Source organism: Falco punctatus (genome assembly GCF_963210335.1).
Source record: "Falco punctatus genome assembly, chromosome: 4".
Classification (NCBI taxonomy): Eukaryota; Metazoa; Chordata; class Aves; order Falconiformes; family Falconidae; genus Falco; species Falco punctatus.
Genome location: NC_137583.1, coordinates 37,963,735 through 37,982,698, shown reverse-complemented (window position 1 = coordinate 37,982,698; position 18,964 = coordinate 37,963,735). Strand labels below are relative to the sequence as shown.

Sequence of the window (18,964 nt, the reverse complement as noted above, 5' to 3'; positions counted from 1 at the left end):
CCTCGTGCCTTCAAAGCGGACATCTAATATTGTTACCGCGGCCACAGAAACAGCACTTTCAGGGTCTCTCCCCATTGCCTGGCTGCTTATTTAATGACACGTGTAACAAATTAGTCATCCTTGAAGCCTTTCTCTCTGCCAAAAGTTTGGATTGGTCAGGTAGTGTTGGGTTATGAAGGAAGAGGACCACGCAGTCACAGAGGGACAGCACGCTCCTGGGAGTGAAGAGCCGGTGTGGCAGGGATGGGTACAGGAGGCTGATGCTGGACTGTGGCATCCCCTTTCCATGCCTCCTCATCCAGGAGGATGCGAGAGCCTCATGGGAGTTCAAAGAAGGGTTACAGAAATGATGCAGGAGCTGGTAAACATGGTTAATGGTGCTTCTTAATGGGGTTTAAAAACTCAAGATGTTATATATAGCAAAAGGAAGGTCGCGAAGCAATTCTCCTGCTGTGTACAGGCAGTTACAGTTCATCAAGGACTCAATGTGCTCGGGTTGTTATGTGGTGGTCACACTCAACCTGGAAGCAAAACATTAATGAAGGCACTTGGGCACTGAGCCAGCTTTCTGGGGGATGCTGTGGATGAGATTGCTTTGCAGAGAGCAAAGGAATCTCATCCACAGATGTAGCAAGCAGGGGGGGTTACCTCAAGATGGAGGGATGTTGCTAAATGTTTGTGGACTGCCATTCCTCCCTGTTCCTGAATTTACTGACAAGCCCTTCTCATCCTGATACCTGTAACTTTAGTGTGTGCCTGCTGGTTCAGCATCTGCAGCCATGAGCTGCTGGGAAGAGCAGAGAAGCCTGTGCTGCCCCAGCATGCTTGGTGTTGTGTGTGCTACTCTTTGTTAAGGTCTCACGCTCCCAGAGTTCATCTTAGGCGTGTGATGTTTACGGAGGACATCACCACGGATGAATTCAGAGAGCAGGCTGCTGCTTTTGCATGTGCTCCAGAAGCCATCTCCCACCTTTCGCAGGAGCTGCTTTCTGTCTAGGAAAGGAGGAGAAAAAAAGAGAGAAAAATCTATATTTAACTATTCTAGAAGGAGTCACAAATAGGCCAAGCATTTTTGTTTTATGTTTGCATAGTTACAGCTCCTTCTGACAGCCTGTTTAATTTGTGCAGTCAGAACTTCTGAGCTTTATAGTTGGAGCTGAAATTATTCCAGCTGATTCCCAGGAGGGCCCACACGGCAGGGGTGCAAGGCAGGGCTCCTGTGCTCGTCTGCCCCCTCGCAGGAAGGACAGTCCCCAGCACTAGTGCCTGCCCGTGCATCCCCTCCCAGCTCCCCTTGCCCATGTTTGCCCTGAACACTTTCCAGGGCAGGGAAGAAGCACACGGAAGCTCTGGCCCATTGCAGGAAAGCTGCACTGCCATGAGGTTGGTTATTGACCTTAAGCCTTGCATAACCTGTTGAAACCAGGGGGGTTACCCTCATGCTTGAGGAAGCTCCATCTGCTCCCCATTGCTGGAGGGCACTGGCCCTATGGACTTGGTAGTAAGTCACTACCATCAGAGGCACCGTTGCCATATGATTGGATGGAGAATAGTTTTGAGCAGCAGCTGACTGTGCCATGTTTTTGTTTCCAGGAGAGAGTTCTCTGAGCTGCTGGAGAAGTTCGGCTCCCAGAGCAACACCGGCTCAGCACGGAGCTCGCCGATCCTGCACGGTGGCAGTGAGTAGCTCAGCATGCCTCGGGGGGGAACCAAAAGCCCCTCTCTCTCTGCTGAGAGCTTTCTTTATCCCAGTGTTATTTTGAAGGAGTTCTGATTGGATTTGTGTAGGTGTTTGGGTGGAGGTTTAAAGGAAGAGAAGCCCTGCTTGTCCTTACTGCAAGCACTCAGCGTGTCCCCAGGTGCAGAGCAGCCGGCACGGCCAGTCCTGCCTGCACAGAGCAAGCACAAAGCAAAGCACCCAGCCAGCCCCCTCAGGGGGAGCAAGGCAGAAATGAGTTGGGGTCACAACCACACCCCAGATCCCCAGACTCTGCTTAGCTGGTGTGCTGGTCAGGTAAACCCACCAGTACCCGTCTCTGCAGGTGCAGCTTTCTGCTATGGATTTCAGAGCGTTTCAGTGACCATTACTTTTCATTTGCAAATGGGAAATTTTTAATGAGATGCAACAAAGTTAACCTAAGTGAGGTGCCAGTGCATCAAATCACGTACGCATGGGGAAAGCAGCTGTCCCGCTGGCTTGGCATCCCACCAGAAAGCTGCCAACCCTTCCCCTATGGTAGAGCTACGTGGGGCTGGCAGAAGGGTGACAGTCCCATGCTGGAATTGTGTCAAGGAGGCTGAATGTTTCCTCTCCATGAGCAATATCCTGATGCCTTTAACTACCATGGGGTTTTCCCAAAAAAACTAGGAAAACAGTGCCAGCTCTCAGTGGCAGAGTTGGGGGGCGGGTGATGCTGGAGTATTTACATTCTCTGACTTTGCTGTTCAGGTCGATACCTGGAAAGTACCTCCTCGGGCTCCTCCTCGCGCTCCCAGAGCCCGCTGCTGCTGAGCCCCGCCAATTCCCACGGCCCCTTCGTCGGGAACCCGGCGCACCCCCCTCATGCACAGTACGTAAAGGTCGCGTGGGGCTGTCCCTTGGTCGGTCATGAAGATGCCACCAACCATCTAACACTCTTAGGGGTACATCCAGTAAATGACTCCAGTGCTTGAAGAACTTTGTTCCATCCGTATGTCCTCTACACTGTTCTATCACCACAATGGCTAAGAGACCACAGCGTCTTCTAGAAGTCCTCGTTGTAGTGGTGTCTTGACTGTTCCTGGGAAGCCTGTTCCCAAGAACTGAAAATGTCCCCTGCTGAGGCAGTCTGCAGTCTGCTCAGCCAGCCACGCAGCTGCCCCTCTTCCTCCCCTCTGAAACCCGGGGGGAAGCCGTGGCTTGCAGCCTGCTGAGAGCATCCTGCACGTCACCTTTACAGTCCACGTCACGGGTGGCGTGCTTCAGGCCAGCGCTGCTTTTGGAAGGTGTTTCAGGAGTCTGGTGTCTATTGCCCTGCTCCTGGCACGGTGACATTGTGGAACAAGAGCACAGGCGCTGCCCTCTCAATGCAAACGCTCCTGACGCCTTTTGCTTTGGTGTCAGCAGCGGTTGCCTACAGACACCACATCCTTTTGTCTCCAGAGTGTCTCCTGGAGCATGTGTTTTCATGTGGTCATCTGTCCCTTTCATACTTCACAGGGTCAGGGTTTGGACAGGCAGAGCTTGTTTTTCTGCGGAGTCTCGTCTCCAGGGTGCTTGGGGTTGCCCTTCTCAAGAGGGACAGCTCGAAGGGTGTTAGCAGTCATGGAGCTGGGACCATTTGTCCCCGGGGCTTGCAGCTTTCCTTCTTTTGCCAGCATAAACAAGCCAAGTCGCCTGTAAGAGAATCAGCCCTCACTGCAGAACCAGTAAATCCTCTTGCTAAATACCAGCTTATTAGGGATTTGCAGAGGACAAATATTTGGCACCAGAGCTTTAAGCTGCTTGCATGGAGTGAGAGACCCTTACAGAGGAGAGGCCAGCTCATCTACTTGGCAGCTGGTTTGGTTTGGATGAGCTAGACACCCTTGCTCTGCTGTTAACCCGCTCCAGGCTGCAACATAGGCTAGAGGGGACCTGGTCCGGTGGCCTCCTGGCTCAGCGCTGCCATGCTGTGCCATGTTCTGCTTGTCCCCGTGCTAGTGCCAGGCCCCTGTGGTCTTCTCCTGGGAGCAGCACAAGCCATTTGAAACCAGGGACCATCGATCGCAGCTGAGCCTTGCAGAGATGTCATTTGGGCCAGGGGTCCTTTCATGCGTGTGGCTGCCGTCCCTTCTGCTCATGGCAGGTTGTCCCCAGGCTGTGGCCTCTCATCGTGGTGTCACTTGAGCCATCTCACTGAGCAACGGGACTCAGATACGATTTACTCTCACCACAGATAGTGTCTGAGACTTTGATTTGAATGGAGGCATTTAATGCTACCTTTGCTGATGTCATTTACCTAAAGTATTTCTCAGAGCGATGTTTTTTCATGAGATTAAGACGTGTGCTGCAGGAACGCAGTCCCTTTCCTCCGCAAAGCCAGCTGGCTCTTTGAGGGGGCCCTGCCAGGCTGGGGGGTGCTGGCAGCACCCTGCACTGTCACTGGGGTGTCTGACTGCAGGGGATGGTGCTGCTGGGGAGCACAGGGCGTTTACGTGCTGGTGCCACCATGAGCCATGGGATGCACAGCTATCCTTGGGTCTTAAATTATCAGATAACACGAGGACCAGAGATTGCAGAATGTTTGGTGACTGGCTGCTATGGAAAAAAACTGAAAAGGAGAAAATCCAGCTGCACCCAGCCCATGAGGAGGAAAAGACTCGCTGACCCTCACATCCCACTGAATCCTTCCCCCAAACCTCCCTGTCGCAGCGCTGCCCCCCAGCCCACGGGTGGTCAGTGAAATCCCTGCTCCCACAAACGCTGCAATTGCTCAGCCCCATCCCAGCGTGGAGCCCCCCGCTGTGCCTGGTCTTGGTGTCCTGCTGGGCCCTGCCTTGCAGGCAGCTCCGCCAGGGTAGGGTCCAGCCTTATAACTGCTCCAGTTGCAGTCCGTCCCTGACTGGGCAAATTGTCTGTAGCACTGGCACAGAAGCAAATCACAGTGAGGCGGGTATTGCTGTGAAGGTGCTTAAGGGCTCATCTCTTAGGGCATCTTGCAAGATTTTGAATCCAAACCTCGATTCAGACATAGTCAGCTGTGTATGCTGAGCTTCGCTCTGAGGCTGGCCAAGCTGTAAGTTGCTGTCTGGTGATTTAGCTGGATTAAAACAATAACCACATCGATCCTTTGTGTGCTTTTGGCTATAAAACCTGAAAATGTCAAATATATTCTGGTTAAGCTGTTAGTTTCTTCTCTCTTTATTTTCTAAGTGCAAACAAGTATTCCCCAGTATTTGGAATTATTCAGCCCAGTCGCCTTTGTAATGCTGAAGAGTGTCTGCTGAGAATGGGGGTCCTCAGCTCCTCTTTCCAAGGTTGGGTGGAAGAAAAGATGCAGAGGCAGAGAAGTTTGGGAGAAGTTAGAAGGATCGTGCAGGGAAAGAAAGCCAGGCAGAGTTTGTTCAGCGACATGGGAAAATCAACCAGATCACCTTGAGTCACCTGCTAACACCTCTCCCTTGCAGCTACTCCATTGAATCAGGAATCCAGAGCATTTCCATCGCAAACTCCTCTGGCTTGGGACTGACAATCAGTGGTGGATCCAACAGGCCTGACGGCCCCATGATTTATGTTCAAGAGCTTATGCCAGATGGTGACTGTTACAAGGTAAGTCAGCGTGGAGACCCTCAGTGACTTCGTTGTGGGGACCCCTCCTAGAGGCTGTAGCTGTTCTGAAGCAGCTTTTCTAAGAATAGATTAATAACAAATTGCACAGACTAATGAGAATTAGTGTTGCAGGAGAAGGCTTTGGGCAGAGAGATTCCTTCCCAACATTGAGACTTTCTCCTTCTTTGTTTAGGATGGTCGGCTCCGACCTGGTGACCAACTAATCGCTATCAATAAAGATTCTTTGGTGGGCAGCACACATGAAGAGGCCAGAAAAATAATTGCAAAAGCCAAATTCAGGTAGGCATAGAACACCTCTCCTGTCATCACTGTGCTCTTGAGTCTTAGGCAGAAACCCTGCATGTCATACCAATGCTTGGCTTCAAGAAGCATGAGGCTTATCAGTCCTAAATGGTGCTTCAAGATGGTCCTGATAGGTGGTCATATAAGGAAATCTTGAACGCATGGATCATTCTGAAGTGTAATCCAGACCTTCCCAATGTTCTGGTCCTTGTGAACATCCCCTGTCACTGCCTAGCAGAGTTCTGCAACAGAACTGGAGTTCGAACAAGCAATGCAGCTGGTGGAAACCCAGCTACACTGGTGTGGGCCACATGGACTCAAGTGAGATGATCCTGGAGAAAGAGCCACAGGCATGGAAGGTCTGAAAATTTGTGCCTTTTATTATTTTTTTTTTTTTTTTTTTGTTAATAAAATGTTCTGTGTTTCTTGTTTAAGACACGAGGGAAACACAGAAGTGGCCTTTATTCCTGGAAGGGGGCGGTTGCATCCCGGACTGCCAGTTCATAACAACATCCCATCACCACCTCCAAAGGCTGTGGGAAACGGTCTGAGTTCCTGCAGACTGAAGGTCCACGTGAGGTCCCCAGAGGTAGGTGGAAGTTCATATCTAAGAACACAAACATTAGTTCTGCAATCTTTCTTTGATCAGAAAACTCTTCTTTAGGGACTCCATGGCAGTCCTTCTGGATGATGGAAAGTCTGTAGCGCTGATGTATGTAGCCCTGTTTGGCAGCCAGGTATTTTCAATCTGAAATATCGTTTCTTCTGTCTTGGGTTTGAGACAGCGAAGGATCTGTGGAGGTAATGAGAGGAGTTTCATCTCCAGGGCCTGCATTCAGACCTGTTTTAGAAGTCTCTGGTTTTAAAAAAACAAAACCCTTCTGTGGATAGCAACCTGCATCTCATTCAATACCAGTCATAGAGCTGGAAGGGATCTCAGGAGTCAGTTTGATCTAGTCTCCTACTCAAAGGCAGGAACAACTCTTTGTTCTTAAAGACCTCTGATGAGGATGAATCTGCAGTGTTCCTAAGCAGCCTGTTTCTGTTCTTCACCAGTCTAATGATAAGCCAGGCTCGTTCTTCCCGTGCAGCCTAGCTCCATGTTGTGTTTGCAGAGACGAGTGCTCGAGCTGTGTGTGGTGAGACAGGATTTAACCACACCACCCTTGCAATAATTTAGGTCTGTGGTTGGATTCGGTGCATTTGTTGCTCCTGTCCTGGACGGGTGCAATGCCAGGTGTATCTCCTGCCCTCTTCTACGTAAACTTCCTTTAGGGAAGGCTGGATGGATGTTCTTTTCACAGAGCATCATTCACAAAACATCTTTTTTTCCAGACCCTGTGGAGAGATGGGCTTGCAAGCATGTCATAGGCATGTTGCTTTTGGGTGTACCAGGCTGGAGACGTGCTTATGAAAGGCAGCCTTAGCCCATATATGCAGAGCCGAGCAGTATAGTTAATCCTTCACCATCCAGCAGAACGTGTGCTCGTGTAATGTTGCACACCTATATAAAATCACACTGCCGTCTGGAATTAAATTGCTCCTTTCTTCACTTTGCTGCTAAAAGATGGGACTTCTAATGAGGTCTGGGCGCCCACGCTAGGGAAAGCTTGCTCAGGTGCCCATGCTACCTGCCTGTATGCCCTCAGCACCAGTCCTGTGCCCCTCGCTGCAGTGACGTTCCCAGCTGTGGAAGCGCTGTCTCAGTGGTGCTCAGCCTATCTACCCTGTGACTCTATTTTTCTCTCTTGCTTGTGCTTTCACCCATGACCTGGCACTTAAGAAGGGGTATGCACTGATCTCACCTTCCTGCCATGCTCACCGTGATAGTTACGTATTTTGGGTAAATAACACAACTGGCTGCGCTCAGACCCAGGACTTCGCTGGGGGGTTGGATGCAGAGCTTTAGGAGAACCTCTATGGAGAAACTGTACAAGGTCAAATTAATCCCCAGCTCTCAATCACAATTACGGTAATGACAAACTCATTTTTCTATGGGTGACCAGAGATTTTGAGATGGCTCAGGAATGCGCCTGTGCCGAGTCCTCCCAGCGAAACTTCTGGAGCCTCTTTTGGCCCATCTGCACAAGGGGTGTACGTGGTGCCTTTGCTCTTTATGGGCCAGATGGGTTACTCTCTCTTGAACACCTAAATCTTCTGCTCTTTATTTACACCAACAGATTCTGCTTAGCAACCATCTGTGCTGTTTTGTCTTGTTTTTCTAGAATAGACATGAAAATAATTTCCCTGTGCCTTCTTTGTCACCGGACATTTGCCCACCCGAGCTTACTGTCTCAGGTAAGAGTCCTGCTAACTTTTTTTCTTTCGGGGGGTGGCAAACACAGCCTTGGCTCCTCGGTGCTGAGGGTGACCAGTGAAATTAAGTTTGATCAGTGCTCATATTGCTGTAGTGGAATCTAATGGGGTGACAGTGAGACTCAGCCTGCTGGGAGAGAGGGAAGGCAGCCGCTTGGCTTACTCAATGGATAGTAATTATGTCCATGTTTGTCCGTAGTAGCAAATTTCTTTGCCAAGGCATTCAGAGGACCAAGGTATTCATGGGAAACAGCTTCTTCCATTCGCAGCCTGTGATTCATTTGCAGCAGTGTCTTTGCACACATGCAAAGATCATGTCAGACTGCAAGGCTCACTCACTGCAGATGACGTTCCCTTCTGATGGGAATGGGTGGTCCTCGGAGACACAGTATAAAAGAAATCAAATAATGATAATTGTAATGTACACAGCAACTCTGGGCATTATACAGGCATTAAGGATGCCCTCAGTTGGTCAAACTGGGAAACTGCGTATAGATGTGATTAAGTTAGATTTCTCTCTACAGCCAAGCTTCACTTTTTGCAATATGTTTCCCTGCTGTGTTTTCTCTCTGTGCTCTGAGTCCTCCACCTCTTGTGGGAGAGAGCCACTCTGTTCACTCGGTATGATGGCAGCAATGGGGGGTGAACTCAAACCACTCTGCAGCTTCACAGGTCCCTTAGGGATCACAGGAAACCTCAGTAACCCCCATGACCCAGTGTCCAGGGAGATGACCTCCAGCCAGATAGCCCATCCATGTCCCTAAGATGTGACGGTTACTCCTGTCCCAAGGAAAAGCTGGGCTTCCCCCAGTGAGCCACCAGCAAGCGCTGCCCGTCATTCTCGTGGCCACGAGACAGCCCTTCCTCACCCACATGCTGCTGAGGCACTGGCCCTGCTCCTGAATCCCTGTGCTGCATTGTAATTTCCATCTGGAAGGCTAAGAGTGAGCACTGCGAGGTAAACTGTGTTTAGTCTGTACCTGGGATTAGTGGGAGAGACAGGGAGGAGACGGTGCTGAGCTGGATGCGCGTCAGTGCCCTGCTCCCAGGGCTGCCCGTCTCACCTTGGGCAGCCTCAGCGGGCACCAGCCTTCGCCTGTCATGCTCTGCACTTGCAGGGACCCTGGGACAGGGACTGCCCTCACTCTGTCCCCCTGCCCCAAGCACCCTGCAGCCTTGATCTCAGGTAGGCTCTCTTAGGTGGCCCCCACCGACAGCCAGAGCTCCCGGTGACAGGGAGCAAAGCCCTGGGTCATGTAGGCAATCCAGCAAATAGCAATGACCTAATCACTTCCTGATTTAGCTAGGGGATTTTAATTCACGCAGTTTTTTTAATGTGAAATGCTGAGGAGGCTTTGTGTCAGTGTTGTCATCCATGAAAACAGACAACTGGCTTTGAAAGAGCAGCAGCCAGACTTGGAGCTTGGGCCAGAGACTGCCTCTTTCTGGGCGTCTGGTGGATGCCCTGGATATCTCCATGCCAGAGCTGACAGCAAAGCCACGTGGAGCTAATCCTGATTAGCCATGCGCGGAAGGGTAACGGCTCTGCCCTTGAACTTGGAGAGCAAAGTGTTGGTGGCCGATCCAGCAGACCCACTTATTACCTCTTGCTGCTTCCCAGCTGCTGGTGTTAGCGAGTGGATGAACACCCGGATTAGGAGGATTACACTTGTGCAGCACCTCTGCTGCTCCTCGCTGCCTCCTCCTCACGCCGGGTCCCTGCCCAGGCTGTGGGCGTGCGGTGAGAAGCGCTCGGGGGTTCAGGAGGAGCAGTAGTGCTTGGCAAGACAGAGCTTCCCGTAATATCAATCGGGTCCCAGGCAGGTGAAAGAAATTGCTCCCTGGGCAAATCCTGTGCCACTGGCAGGAGAAGGGCTTTTTTCACAGGTGTAGGCTGCCAGCCCGAGGGCAAGCAGGGCAGGTGGCGAGTGGGCAGGCAGCGGGGGTGCCGGCACAGCACCCCTGACCCCGCTGGAGTCCGGCAGGGGAGCTCCCGGTGGGTCATGCCTTCTGCAGCCCTCTTCCTGGGGAATGTCACACTTCCTCATGGACAAGGCTTAATCGTAATGGAAAAGGTGGGGTTGCCTCCAGGGCTGGGGGAGACACAGGTGGCAGGGCATGGCAACAGGGCTTTCGCTCTGCACCCTTCCAGCTGTGAAGGCGGTGCTGGTGAGGATGAGCCATCTGCCAGCAGCTGGCTCTTCTGGTCTGATGGCAGCTTTTCACCAGCAAAGCACCTGCCGTTCCTGCCTCTTTCTCCCTCTGTGTCTGCTTCACGATGCACGTGGCTCCTTCTACCCAGAAAAACCTTCCTACCCCACTGAGGGAAAAGGGTTCAAGGCTTTTTGCAGTCTTGGGGAGGGAAAAAGTCTTGCACCAGCGTTTTCCCACATTGCTTTTAATCCATCAGTTCCCTTTCCCATGAGTGCTATTAAGGCCAGGGCTGCATTTTATAAAATGTTGTGTTTCAGTTTGCTTAGTCAATTAGAGAAAACAAGAGCCAGGCAGATTTTGCTTTTTTTCCACAGATCACCATAACTACAGACCCCAAGACTCCACAAAAATTTATGATTGGAAATTTCCAAAGTGCTATTTTTGCAGTCCTAGGTCCTGGGATGAAACGTCCCATCTCAAATCATGCTGAAGCCCAGTTTCAGTACGGGTTTGCCCCAGTATCCAATCTTTTCACCGGTGGCCTAGTCCAGCCTTCCAGAACCAGATTTAGTAAATCGTGGTCTTTGATTTTTGGCCTGCTGCACACACATTGTATTTCATTCAACAGGAGTTCTGAATTTTGTTTTGTGGGCACCTCTTTCCTCTGCCCAGGTGTTCACAGACTCACAGAATGGTCAGGATTAGAAGGCACCCCTGGAGATCATCTAGGCCAACCCCCTGCTAAAGCAGAAAAGAAGCTAAAGCAGTGTTCCTCCATTCACATTTATTTTTTGTTTTTTCAGCACCTGCTTCAGCATCTAATCATAAAGCAGCTTCAGGCACCAAACCAAAAGTAGCGCTGGATCCCAACGTCCGGCTCAAGGATGAGAAACTGGAGCTGGTAAGTGGAACTGGTCCCTCACCCCGAAGCCAGGTCTCCTCTCAGTCCTCCCCCAAAGGCGTGCTGTGCAGAGGTGTCCCCTGGTGCCACACCTCCTTGCTTACAGCTGCCACATCCTTGGCAAACACAATGAGCTTACCTGAATGCTCCCCTTGTGTTCCTTTGCTGTGAAAGAGCAGATCAAGACCTTCCAGCTTTGATTCTTGCACCAATGTTGCACTTAGGCATGTGCAGACCACGCCAGGTACCAGCATGGGGGTCACTGCGTTGCTTGTTTTTTGGAGGGATTAAAAAAAATGCAAACCTGAATAGATATAGTTGGAGAGAAGGAGCCTGCCTGTTTGCACAGAATGAAGCTGTAGCACTTGATCAGGGCTCTGATCTGCACGCAGCCCATCCTCCACCGAACAGCCTGCTCCAGCCTAACACCCCTCCACCTGCCCGGGATACCGACTGGGCTGTGCTGGGAATGGCGATAGCCCGGGCAATGCGGAGCACAGAGCACTCAGAAAATTGCTTTCCTTATTAGCATCACGCTGCTCACATGCTACAATTAATTAATTAATCTGGTTTTTTGAGATAGAGGCATGAGAGTCAGCCACCAAACTGTATTACCAAGAGTCTGGAAAACAAAAAATAGGGTCTCAGCTTTTCAGTCGAGTTTGCTGGAGGTTGGGTCCAGCCTCTAAAGGTAAAAATGGAGAAGGAAGCATCAAGAAACATCTTCGTTGTGACTGAAGGGGCATTTAAACACACCTTGGCTCATCTTGGCTATTTTTCAAAGCTCCGGGGAGCTCCAGAAGTCTCTTCTGGCAGTCGCACCTCCCTGGGATGTAATGCATTCGGCTCAGGGCTGCAGGTGGAGGCAGCTGCCCTCCAAACTTTCCGGTGCTGCTGTCGCCGGGGGGGTGACCTCGGGCAGCCAGGCGTGGGCGAGGGAAGGCTGAAGGACGAGACATCTCACCGAGGATCCAGCCAGAACCGCTGCTCCTTTCCTAATTTTACGGAAAATCTATTCCACGGGCACCACCAAAGGGCAGGGAGTGGGGCTGCCCGTTTGCTCACCAAGCCCCCCCCGGGGGGCCATGCCCTCAGTCTGGCTTTGGGGTGCGTGTCCCCCCCTCCTGGTACCGCGGGCATTTGAGGGTGGAGCGTGGGAATGCAGCCCCTTCTGTAGGGCCGGGGGATGCCAGGGAGGGCCCGATGCAGCGAGCACCTGCTGCCACCCGACGGCAGGCGCAGCGCTCGCCCTCCTGCTGCTTTCGCCTCCCCGGAGCGCAGCGTGCAAGCAGGAACTTTTCTTCTAAACCTGCATAATTCTCCTAAAGCGGGATTTAGGATTGCATTTTCGCAGCGACCTCTGCTCGTCACGGGTATAAAATCAGCTCCTCTCTGGTGGGAGGGGAGTGGGGAGCGCTTGGCTTCCCCTTTTAAAAGCCAGCGTTATGCGCGGGCAGCTGCAGCAGTGCCAGGGTCAGGAAGGACATGCCCACCAACCGGCACAACCTGAGATGGTTTTGGGGTGGCCAAACATCGGCAAGGTGCCAGCATCAGCATCCTACAGCCCGGGAGCCTGTAGCACCGCCTTGCACAGGGTGGTGGGCAAAGGTGGGACTCAAATGGGCAGCGCATGGGTGCGGATGGGTCCCGTGGGCTTGGAGGTGATAGGAATGCAAGCAAGGACCTGGCTCCAGCCCCCTTGCAGGGGACCGTGCCGAGGTGCTGCAGGCATGTGAGCAGGAGCTGTGTGTGCAGCCTGGGACAGGCAAGCGTTTAACTCGGGCTCTTTCCCACAGTCTGCTGAGCTCGACTTCGTCTTTTAAGACTTACTTGCTGCCGCCAGCAGTGAAGTGGCATTTGCACAGGCTTACCTGCTTCTGTGTGGTGCCCTGGGGTCGAACTGATAAATATCAGCAGAAGACAGGGCATCAGGCGGAATGAAGAGAGCAAAAGGTGCAGTAGAGAAGCAAAATGTTTTAATGTCTCTTGTTGCCACAGGAAATACTCCGTGACTAGCTTTTATCTTCTTGGTCACGAACACAATTCCTGGGCAGTAAAAGGAAGAGGCTGAGTTCCTGGCAACCGAGACCTGCTATAGCTCAACCAGCTTTTGATAAGGCTCCTGACAGTTTGTCATAGCTGCAAACCTGATTGCAGACAGTGTAAAACGTTCTTGGAGGGATGTGAATGTGTCTTCAGGAACAGACATTTCTGTACACAAGTAGGAAAGAGGAGGCTGGAAATCCAGCCCAAGCCTGCTCCTTTGGGAGATGCTGCCTGGAGAGCCACCTCCAGGAGAAACCCAGCACCAAGTGTCTTCCCAGCACTTACTTCAAAAAATTGCTTTTCCAGTATTTTTCTTTTTAAAGGTTCATTGTTTCTGCTCAAGGTTCTGCAGTATCTCGGTCTGGATGTGACTGACGAGAAGAAGAGGCAGTTACGGCAAAACTTGACCACAGACTCACAGGGGACGGTGGCCTACGGAGGTGAGCGGGCAGCTCTGTGCGTGACCAGCTTTTTGAGTTTGGTGTAGCTTTGCTGGCAGCTGAGAAAGGAGAGGCATCTGCTGAAAGGTGGCAGGTAAGACACCTGCCTGGGTATTGATGTAGCCTCAAAACAGTTAAGAAAAGTCACAAATACAAAAGAAGGCACTCGGTAGAAGTGTATGTAAAATCAGAATAAAAGAAAGTCGGTGGGAAGGTTTGCTTTCCTTAAAACCCCAGCTTTCCTAGCAAGAGCTGGCCAGAGGACACGCAGGCGATGAAAGCCTGCTCCGCTTTCTGTGACCTGCCAGAGCATATCTGGCCCACAGAAGTTTGGGTTTTTTTGCAAAAATTCAAAGACATAAGCTACATCCCTACCAGGCAGAATGGGCTCACGAAGCACAATGCCTCTGGGACAGGTGTGTTTGCACAGAGCGAGCGGTGGGATACAGAACCATGAGCCCTCCTCAGAGCAACTGGCTTTATAGTTTGTGGCAAGAGAAATAAGGATGATTAGGGGTATCTGGCAAATGTGCTGGCAATAAAGATGCTGCTTTTGTGGAAAGGCTCCGGCTCCTGCTGCAGCCCAGGGGCTGAGGGCTGGAGGGGCTGGGGACCCCCACCACTGTGCCGGCTCCTGTCCCATGCAGCCCCTTGCGCTGTGCTTTCCTCTGTGTCTGAAAGCAAAATGAATCTGGATTTTCAGATTTAACACCTTTTGTCAGTTTAACACCTTTTCTATGTGCTGGAGTCATGGAGTTGTTTTTCGTTGAAGTCAGCATCCTGGTGCCAGGAGGCAGGCAGGTGCCTTTTGTCAAAGAAATGTGGTTTGGGCTTAAAATTTTAAAAATTTGAGAATACAATAATGAAAACGCTGCTATGAAAATATCGGGGGGGTGGGAGTGGGGGTTGGTTTTAAAAGTTTAGGTTTTTTCAATTGGGTAAGAAAACCAGAGTCTGGCAAAGATTGTCAACAACTTATTTGAGCTTGGTGGGATTGCCAAAGAGCCCAGGGGTGTTCGAGAAGACTGCTGCGCGTCTCTAAACCCGCTCTGCTTGGGAGTCAGTCGGTGCCCCCAACATCAGTGGTGTTTTCTCCTAACACACAGCACTTTTCTCTTTTAGCTTGGTAAAAACTGATTCTTTTTCATAGATCTTCTCCAAGCACTCAGGGATCTGATGCAGGAGGAGCTGCACGAGGCTGGTCTGGATTCCAGTTCCTTGCTCTTCACGCAGCATGAGGTGGCCACTTTGCTGGATACGTCGGCTTTCCACTCTGCGGTCAGTCAGTCCAGCGCTCTCCTACATTGAATCCATGAACCTTCTACATGAAAACCATGAATTTCTGAGATGGGAAAAGCTAAATTACTGTTTTCTGGTTGTTCTAGAGTTATAAAGAGAAGGCAGGACTATGCATTAATAATTTTTATTGTAGGAAATTCTACAAAAGACTTCAGACTTCTCATTTTTAATAAGGAAATAACAATATATATGGGATAATATAAAGGAAGCAGCCTGGCAGTGATGCAGAAGGAAAATTAGCTACAATTAATCAATTCCAACTAATTTCACCTGGTTCACAAAATGAAAATTCACTGTAGCACAGCTATTCCAGCTATGTCAGGGATCAGAGAATGAAATCCTGTGGGCTGAAAAAAACCCCAAAAGTGCAGCTGAACTATTTAATGTGCCTTTTGATCTGTTGCATAAAAATGCTGACTCCTTTTCAAAGTGATTTTGATGCATCGCTATTCTGGGCATGGAAAACAATATGCCTACCATATAGCACCCTGCTTTTGGTAAATCCTAAGTGGTGCATGATGCTGTCTGTCCCTCTGCCTTGCAGACCTTCGACTCTCTCAGCTGTAATGGCAATGAGGAGCTGGAGCAGCTGCAACTGGAAATGATGGATCTGCGGCAAGAAGTCCGAAGGCTAAAGGTGGAGCCTCTCCTCTGAGCAGATTTCTTGGCTGCTGCCTTCTGCTGTAGCTCGTTGTAGTTGTACATGAGGGTAATGGTGTAGCCTGTCCCTCAGTCAGTCACCAGTCACCAGTTTGCATTCTGCGTGTTCCTCGTGAAAAAGGAGGCTCTCACCCTTGGTTCTCCTTAATTGCCTCTTTCGTGCTCTCAACCTCAAATGAAAACTTATTGCACTGAAAGTATGCAGTCACTTTTTAGAAATGAGTAAATATGTAGAAATACAAAAACGTACAACAGAAATAATTCAAGTCCATGAATAAGAGAAGCACCACCTGCCCTCCCATCCTGACCCAGCTGCAGGCTGCTGGTGCGGCCATAGCACCACAGCTGTGTCCAGACAGATTTCTGCAGGTGTGCAGGTCACAGCCCAAAAAGCGCTGTGGTGGGGTAGAGTGCGTACAACTGCTTCCGTAAAATATTATTCTGGTGGTTAGGGTCTGCAAGACTAGAGCGTCTTCTAGAGAATGTCCTATTGCCTGCTGCTTCTAATCCGGCCACAATATTTTCCATAGTCTCTCCTGAAAGAGGTGGAGAAGAGCAAGAAGTCAATGGAAGATGAGCTTCAGAGACTGAACCAGGTTAGTGAAGAGATTGCTGAGAGCCTTGGGGTGGTTTTGATGCTTGGCAGCTGAGGGATATGTGGTGCATTCACCACAACCTCTCACTGCTTCCAGAAAGCACTGGGGTTCCTCTCGGAGAACCGGACACTGCACAGCAAGCTGCAGATGGCTGAGGTCGTGCAGAGACAGGCTCACAGTGCAGAGCAGGACTATGAGGAAGTGATCCACTTGCTGGAAGCTGAAATTGCAGAACTGAAGATGCAGTTGGCAGGGAAGAAAGCAAAGCACGTCTCTGAAATAGAGGTAATGCAACCCCTCAGCCTGGGAAAACCCCACATCCCTCCTAGCCCTTCTTCTGTGGGTTCCCCTCCTGTTTGTAAAGGAGAAAATGAACATAGCACACACATCATTTGTCATGCATGACCACAAGGCCAGCATGGGTCTGTGTTCTAATCTGTGTAATTCCCACTGTCTATTCCAAAAGGACAGTGGTTTTCTGTTGGTAGCAAATGTCATAATTTGGTGTTTCCAAAAGCTAAGGCTGGAGCATCATCATCACCTTTCTTTTCTCCCTCTGGCCCCACCTCAGGAGGACATCCTGGAACTGAAAAGACAGTTGTCGCTGGCTGATGGCCAGTTACGAAAATCAGAAGTCTCACGGAAGCGCCTGGAGATCTGCAATAGGAAACTGCTCCTGTTTGTGCAGGTGAAGAGCTGAACCGCCCCCAGTGCTGGTGGCATCACTGTGGCCTCTTACCTTAAGGGTGATTTTGCAAGTCCAAATAACTTCCTGCTCCATGAGCAAGAGATTTATATATTTATTTATTTATTTATTTTATCCTGAAAAGGCACTGTCTGTTGTTTTAGGAGAAACTAGGGAATGAACTAATAACATACACTCATCTACCTGAGAGCTGCATAAACACCGTGGTGCAGGTTGTGCCTGGTGGCTCTGCTGTCCCCAGCTCCCCAGTCCCCCTGTAATGCTCTGGCTGAGGCTGCTCTATGACCTCTGCTGCCAAAAACATGTGTTTTAACCTTCCCTCTGTACAACTGACTGTTGTTTCTCTATACAACAAGTGTGAACTTGAAGAGCGGCTTTGCTCTTTCAGTGCTTTCCCACCCCCCACCCCGATTTCCGGCAAAATCTCACACGTAATTGCTTTAGTCTTTTAATTGACTGTTCTTCCATTTAACTCCCTGTATCGGGAATACAAACTTGTATAATTAGCAAACTGGCCGGCACGGGAAGCACTAGCATTCAACATATCTGCTACAGCTACTAGTAGCCTGTCCCAAGAGCTCTTGAAATCAATAGGAAACGGTGGAGCGAAAGGAGCGTAGGTGCTGCATCCTCTGCCTCAGAGGAGGAAGCGTTACACCGCTTCTAGACCTGCAGCACCATGTGCTGCTGTGGGTTGGGGCCAGACTTTGGAAGTGAATTTGACTTGGCCCCAGGGTCACACATCACAGGATTTGGACCACTGGAGCGAAATATCTTCCTTTTTTTATACATCCCTCAGTAGTGTTTGAGAATTCATTAACCGTGCATGGTAATGAGAGCTTACACGTGCAGCTACAATCCAGAAACCAGGGATTGCTAGTAGAGACGATAAAGGCTTGCTGAAACGTAGCCTGCAAAATTGTTCTTTGGAAGAGTATTTTTATGTTGCATTTTGTATATTTTAGTGTTGGTATTAAAATGCATAATTTATATGTGTCTGTATATTTGCATAGGCTGTGAATGTTGCTTAAGTTGCAAAAGGCCTTGAGATACTTGCTTCAAGGGCAATGAATAAGCAGAAGCTGATTACTGTCATATTAAATCTGATCACCAGGAAAAACCCATGGGGTTTGTTCTCAGGAATTATTCATTCCTACAACTTTGAAACCTTTTTTTTTTTTTTTTCTTTTTCTTTTTTTGTTGCATGGCAGAATGTTCACAAGGTCCTGAGCACCCCCAGTCAGTTACCAGATGAGAAAAGGTAGGAGATGGCTTCTGGGAATTGTGAACAGCAACGTGAAATGTCCTTTCTGACCTTTCTCTGGGGAAGGTGATTCACATGTAACCTACCCAGAGTTTCTAAACATATTGTTGCTTGGAAGTGAAACCATGGGAGAAAGATCATCTGGAGGCCGCTGATGGATTGGTACTTGGCGGGGTTGGTCTCTGTTCAGGTTTTTTGGGGGAATGAGTAGCTGAAACACTCCCCTGGTTAAGTTGCTCTTGTTAGCAGAGACCCTAAGCAGGTTGTTTCAAAGAAGCAGGCTTTGACCCGCCTGCTTTTCCTAAGATAAGTCAGGTTTTGGCTTTAGGACCGTGTCCTTTTGTATTAGCAGTTACAGTAATGGACAGAGTGTAAGCGAAGAGCCAGCATGGCTCTCAACTGCATGAATGCGTGCAGAAATAGAGTTCAGGCTTCTGGACTCCCTCCCTTCAACCTGAGCCTATCTCCTATCACTTGGAAAAAAGTATATCAAACTCACTGTGTGTTTTTAACTGATTAAATCGTTGAAAGGTCGCTGTCCCATTGATAAGTATGTCTAAAAGAGTCTCCTGTGCTGTTGAGCGATTGAGACATGACACAATCCCCCCTGAATACAGAGAATTTACATAAAATATCCTTTCGCAAGAAGCTGGCCAGGATTTTCAATGACCATTCTGTGATAGAAGTATTGATGGCACTTTCCATATTTATAAGAGCCAACAGTGAAAGAGAAGAGGATAAAACAGACGCAGTCTCAGATACATCTCTTCCATCTTCAGATCTTGTTGAACTTTTGCTATCAGAAGCTAAAGAACTGTTAGCGCCAATCCTCTCGAACAAGGACGGTAAGTACTAAATTACCCAGAGAAACCTGAATCCAAACAAGTCTCTGGGATGTCTGTTAGTGTTATTTACAGTTTCCGCCACCTTCCATATTTTTTGTCATACCAGTTAAGCCTCCCATACGTGTACCTGATTCTCTGATGCTA

At 49.7% G+C, this 18,964-nt stretch overlaps 1 protein-coding gene across 2 annotated transcripts in view; it reads left to right on the top strand.

Moving 5' to 3' along the window:
- Window positions 1–18,964, top strand: part of LOC308063854 (syntaxin-binding protein 4-like) — a 47,025-nt gene that overhangs the window by 26,010 nt on the left and 2,051 nt on the right. The window contains exons 6-20 of one of the 2 annotated variants that reach the window (XM_080387380.1): window positions 1,594–1,679; window positions 2,450–2,570; window positions 5,149–5,290; window positions 5,484–5,590; window positions 6,029–6,182; window positions 7,819–7,891; window positions 10,867–10,964; window positions 13,354–13,450; window positions 14,601–14,728; window positions 15,294–15,386; window positions 15,940–16,005; window positions 16,102–16,290; window positions 16,577–16,693; window positions 17,923–17,972; window positions 18,755–18,820. In XM_080387380.1, coding sequence (XP_080243506.1) covers window positions 1,594–1,679; window positions 2,450–2,570; window positions 5,149–5,290; window positions 5,484–5,590; window positions 6,029–6,182; window positions 7,819–7,891; window positions 10,867–10,964; window positions 13,354–13,450; window positions 14,601–14,728; window positions 15,294–15,386; window positions 15,940–16,005; window positions 16,102–16,290; window positions 16,577–16,693; window positions 17,923–17,972; window positions 18,755–18,764 — 1,531 coding nt within the window. In that variant the 3' untranslated portion in view covers window positions 18,765–18,820. Of the gene's footprint in view, window positions 1–1,593; window positions 1,680–2,449; window positions 2,571–5,148; window positions 5,291–5,483; window positions 5,591–6,028; window positions 6,183–7,818; window positions 7,892–10,866; window positions 10,965–13,353; window positions 13,451–14,600; window positions 14,729–15,293; window positions 15,387–15,939; window positions 16,006–16,101; window positions 16,291–16,576; window positions 16,694–17,922; window positions 18,682–18,754; window positions 18,821–18,964 lie in introns of those variants that run through there. The other variant, XM_080387381.1, reaches the window with a different exon arrangement.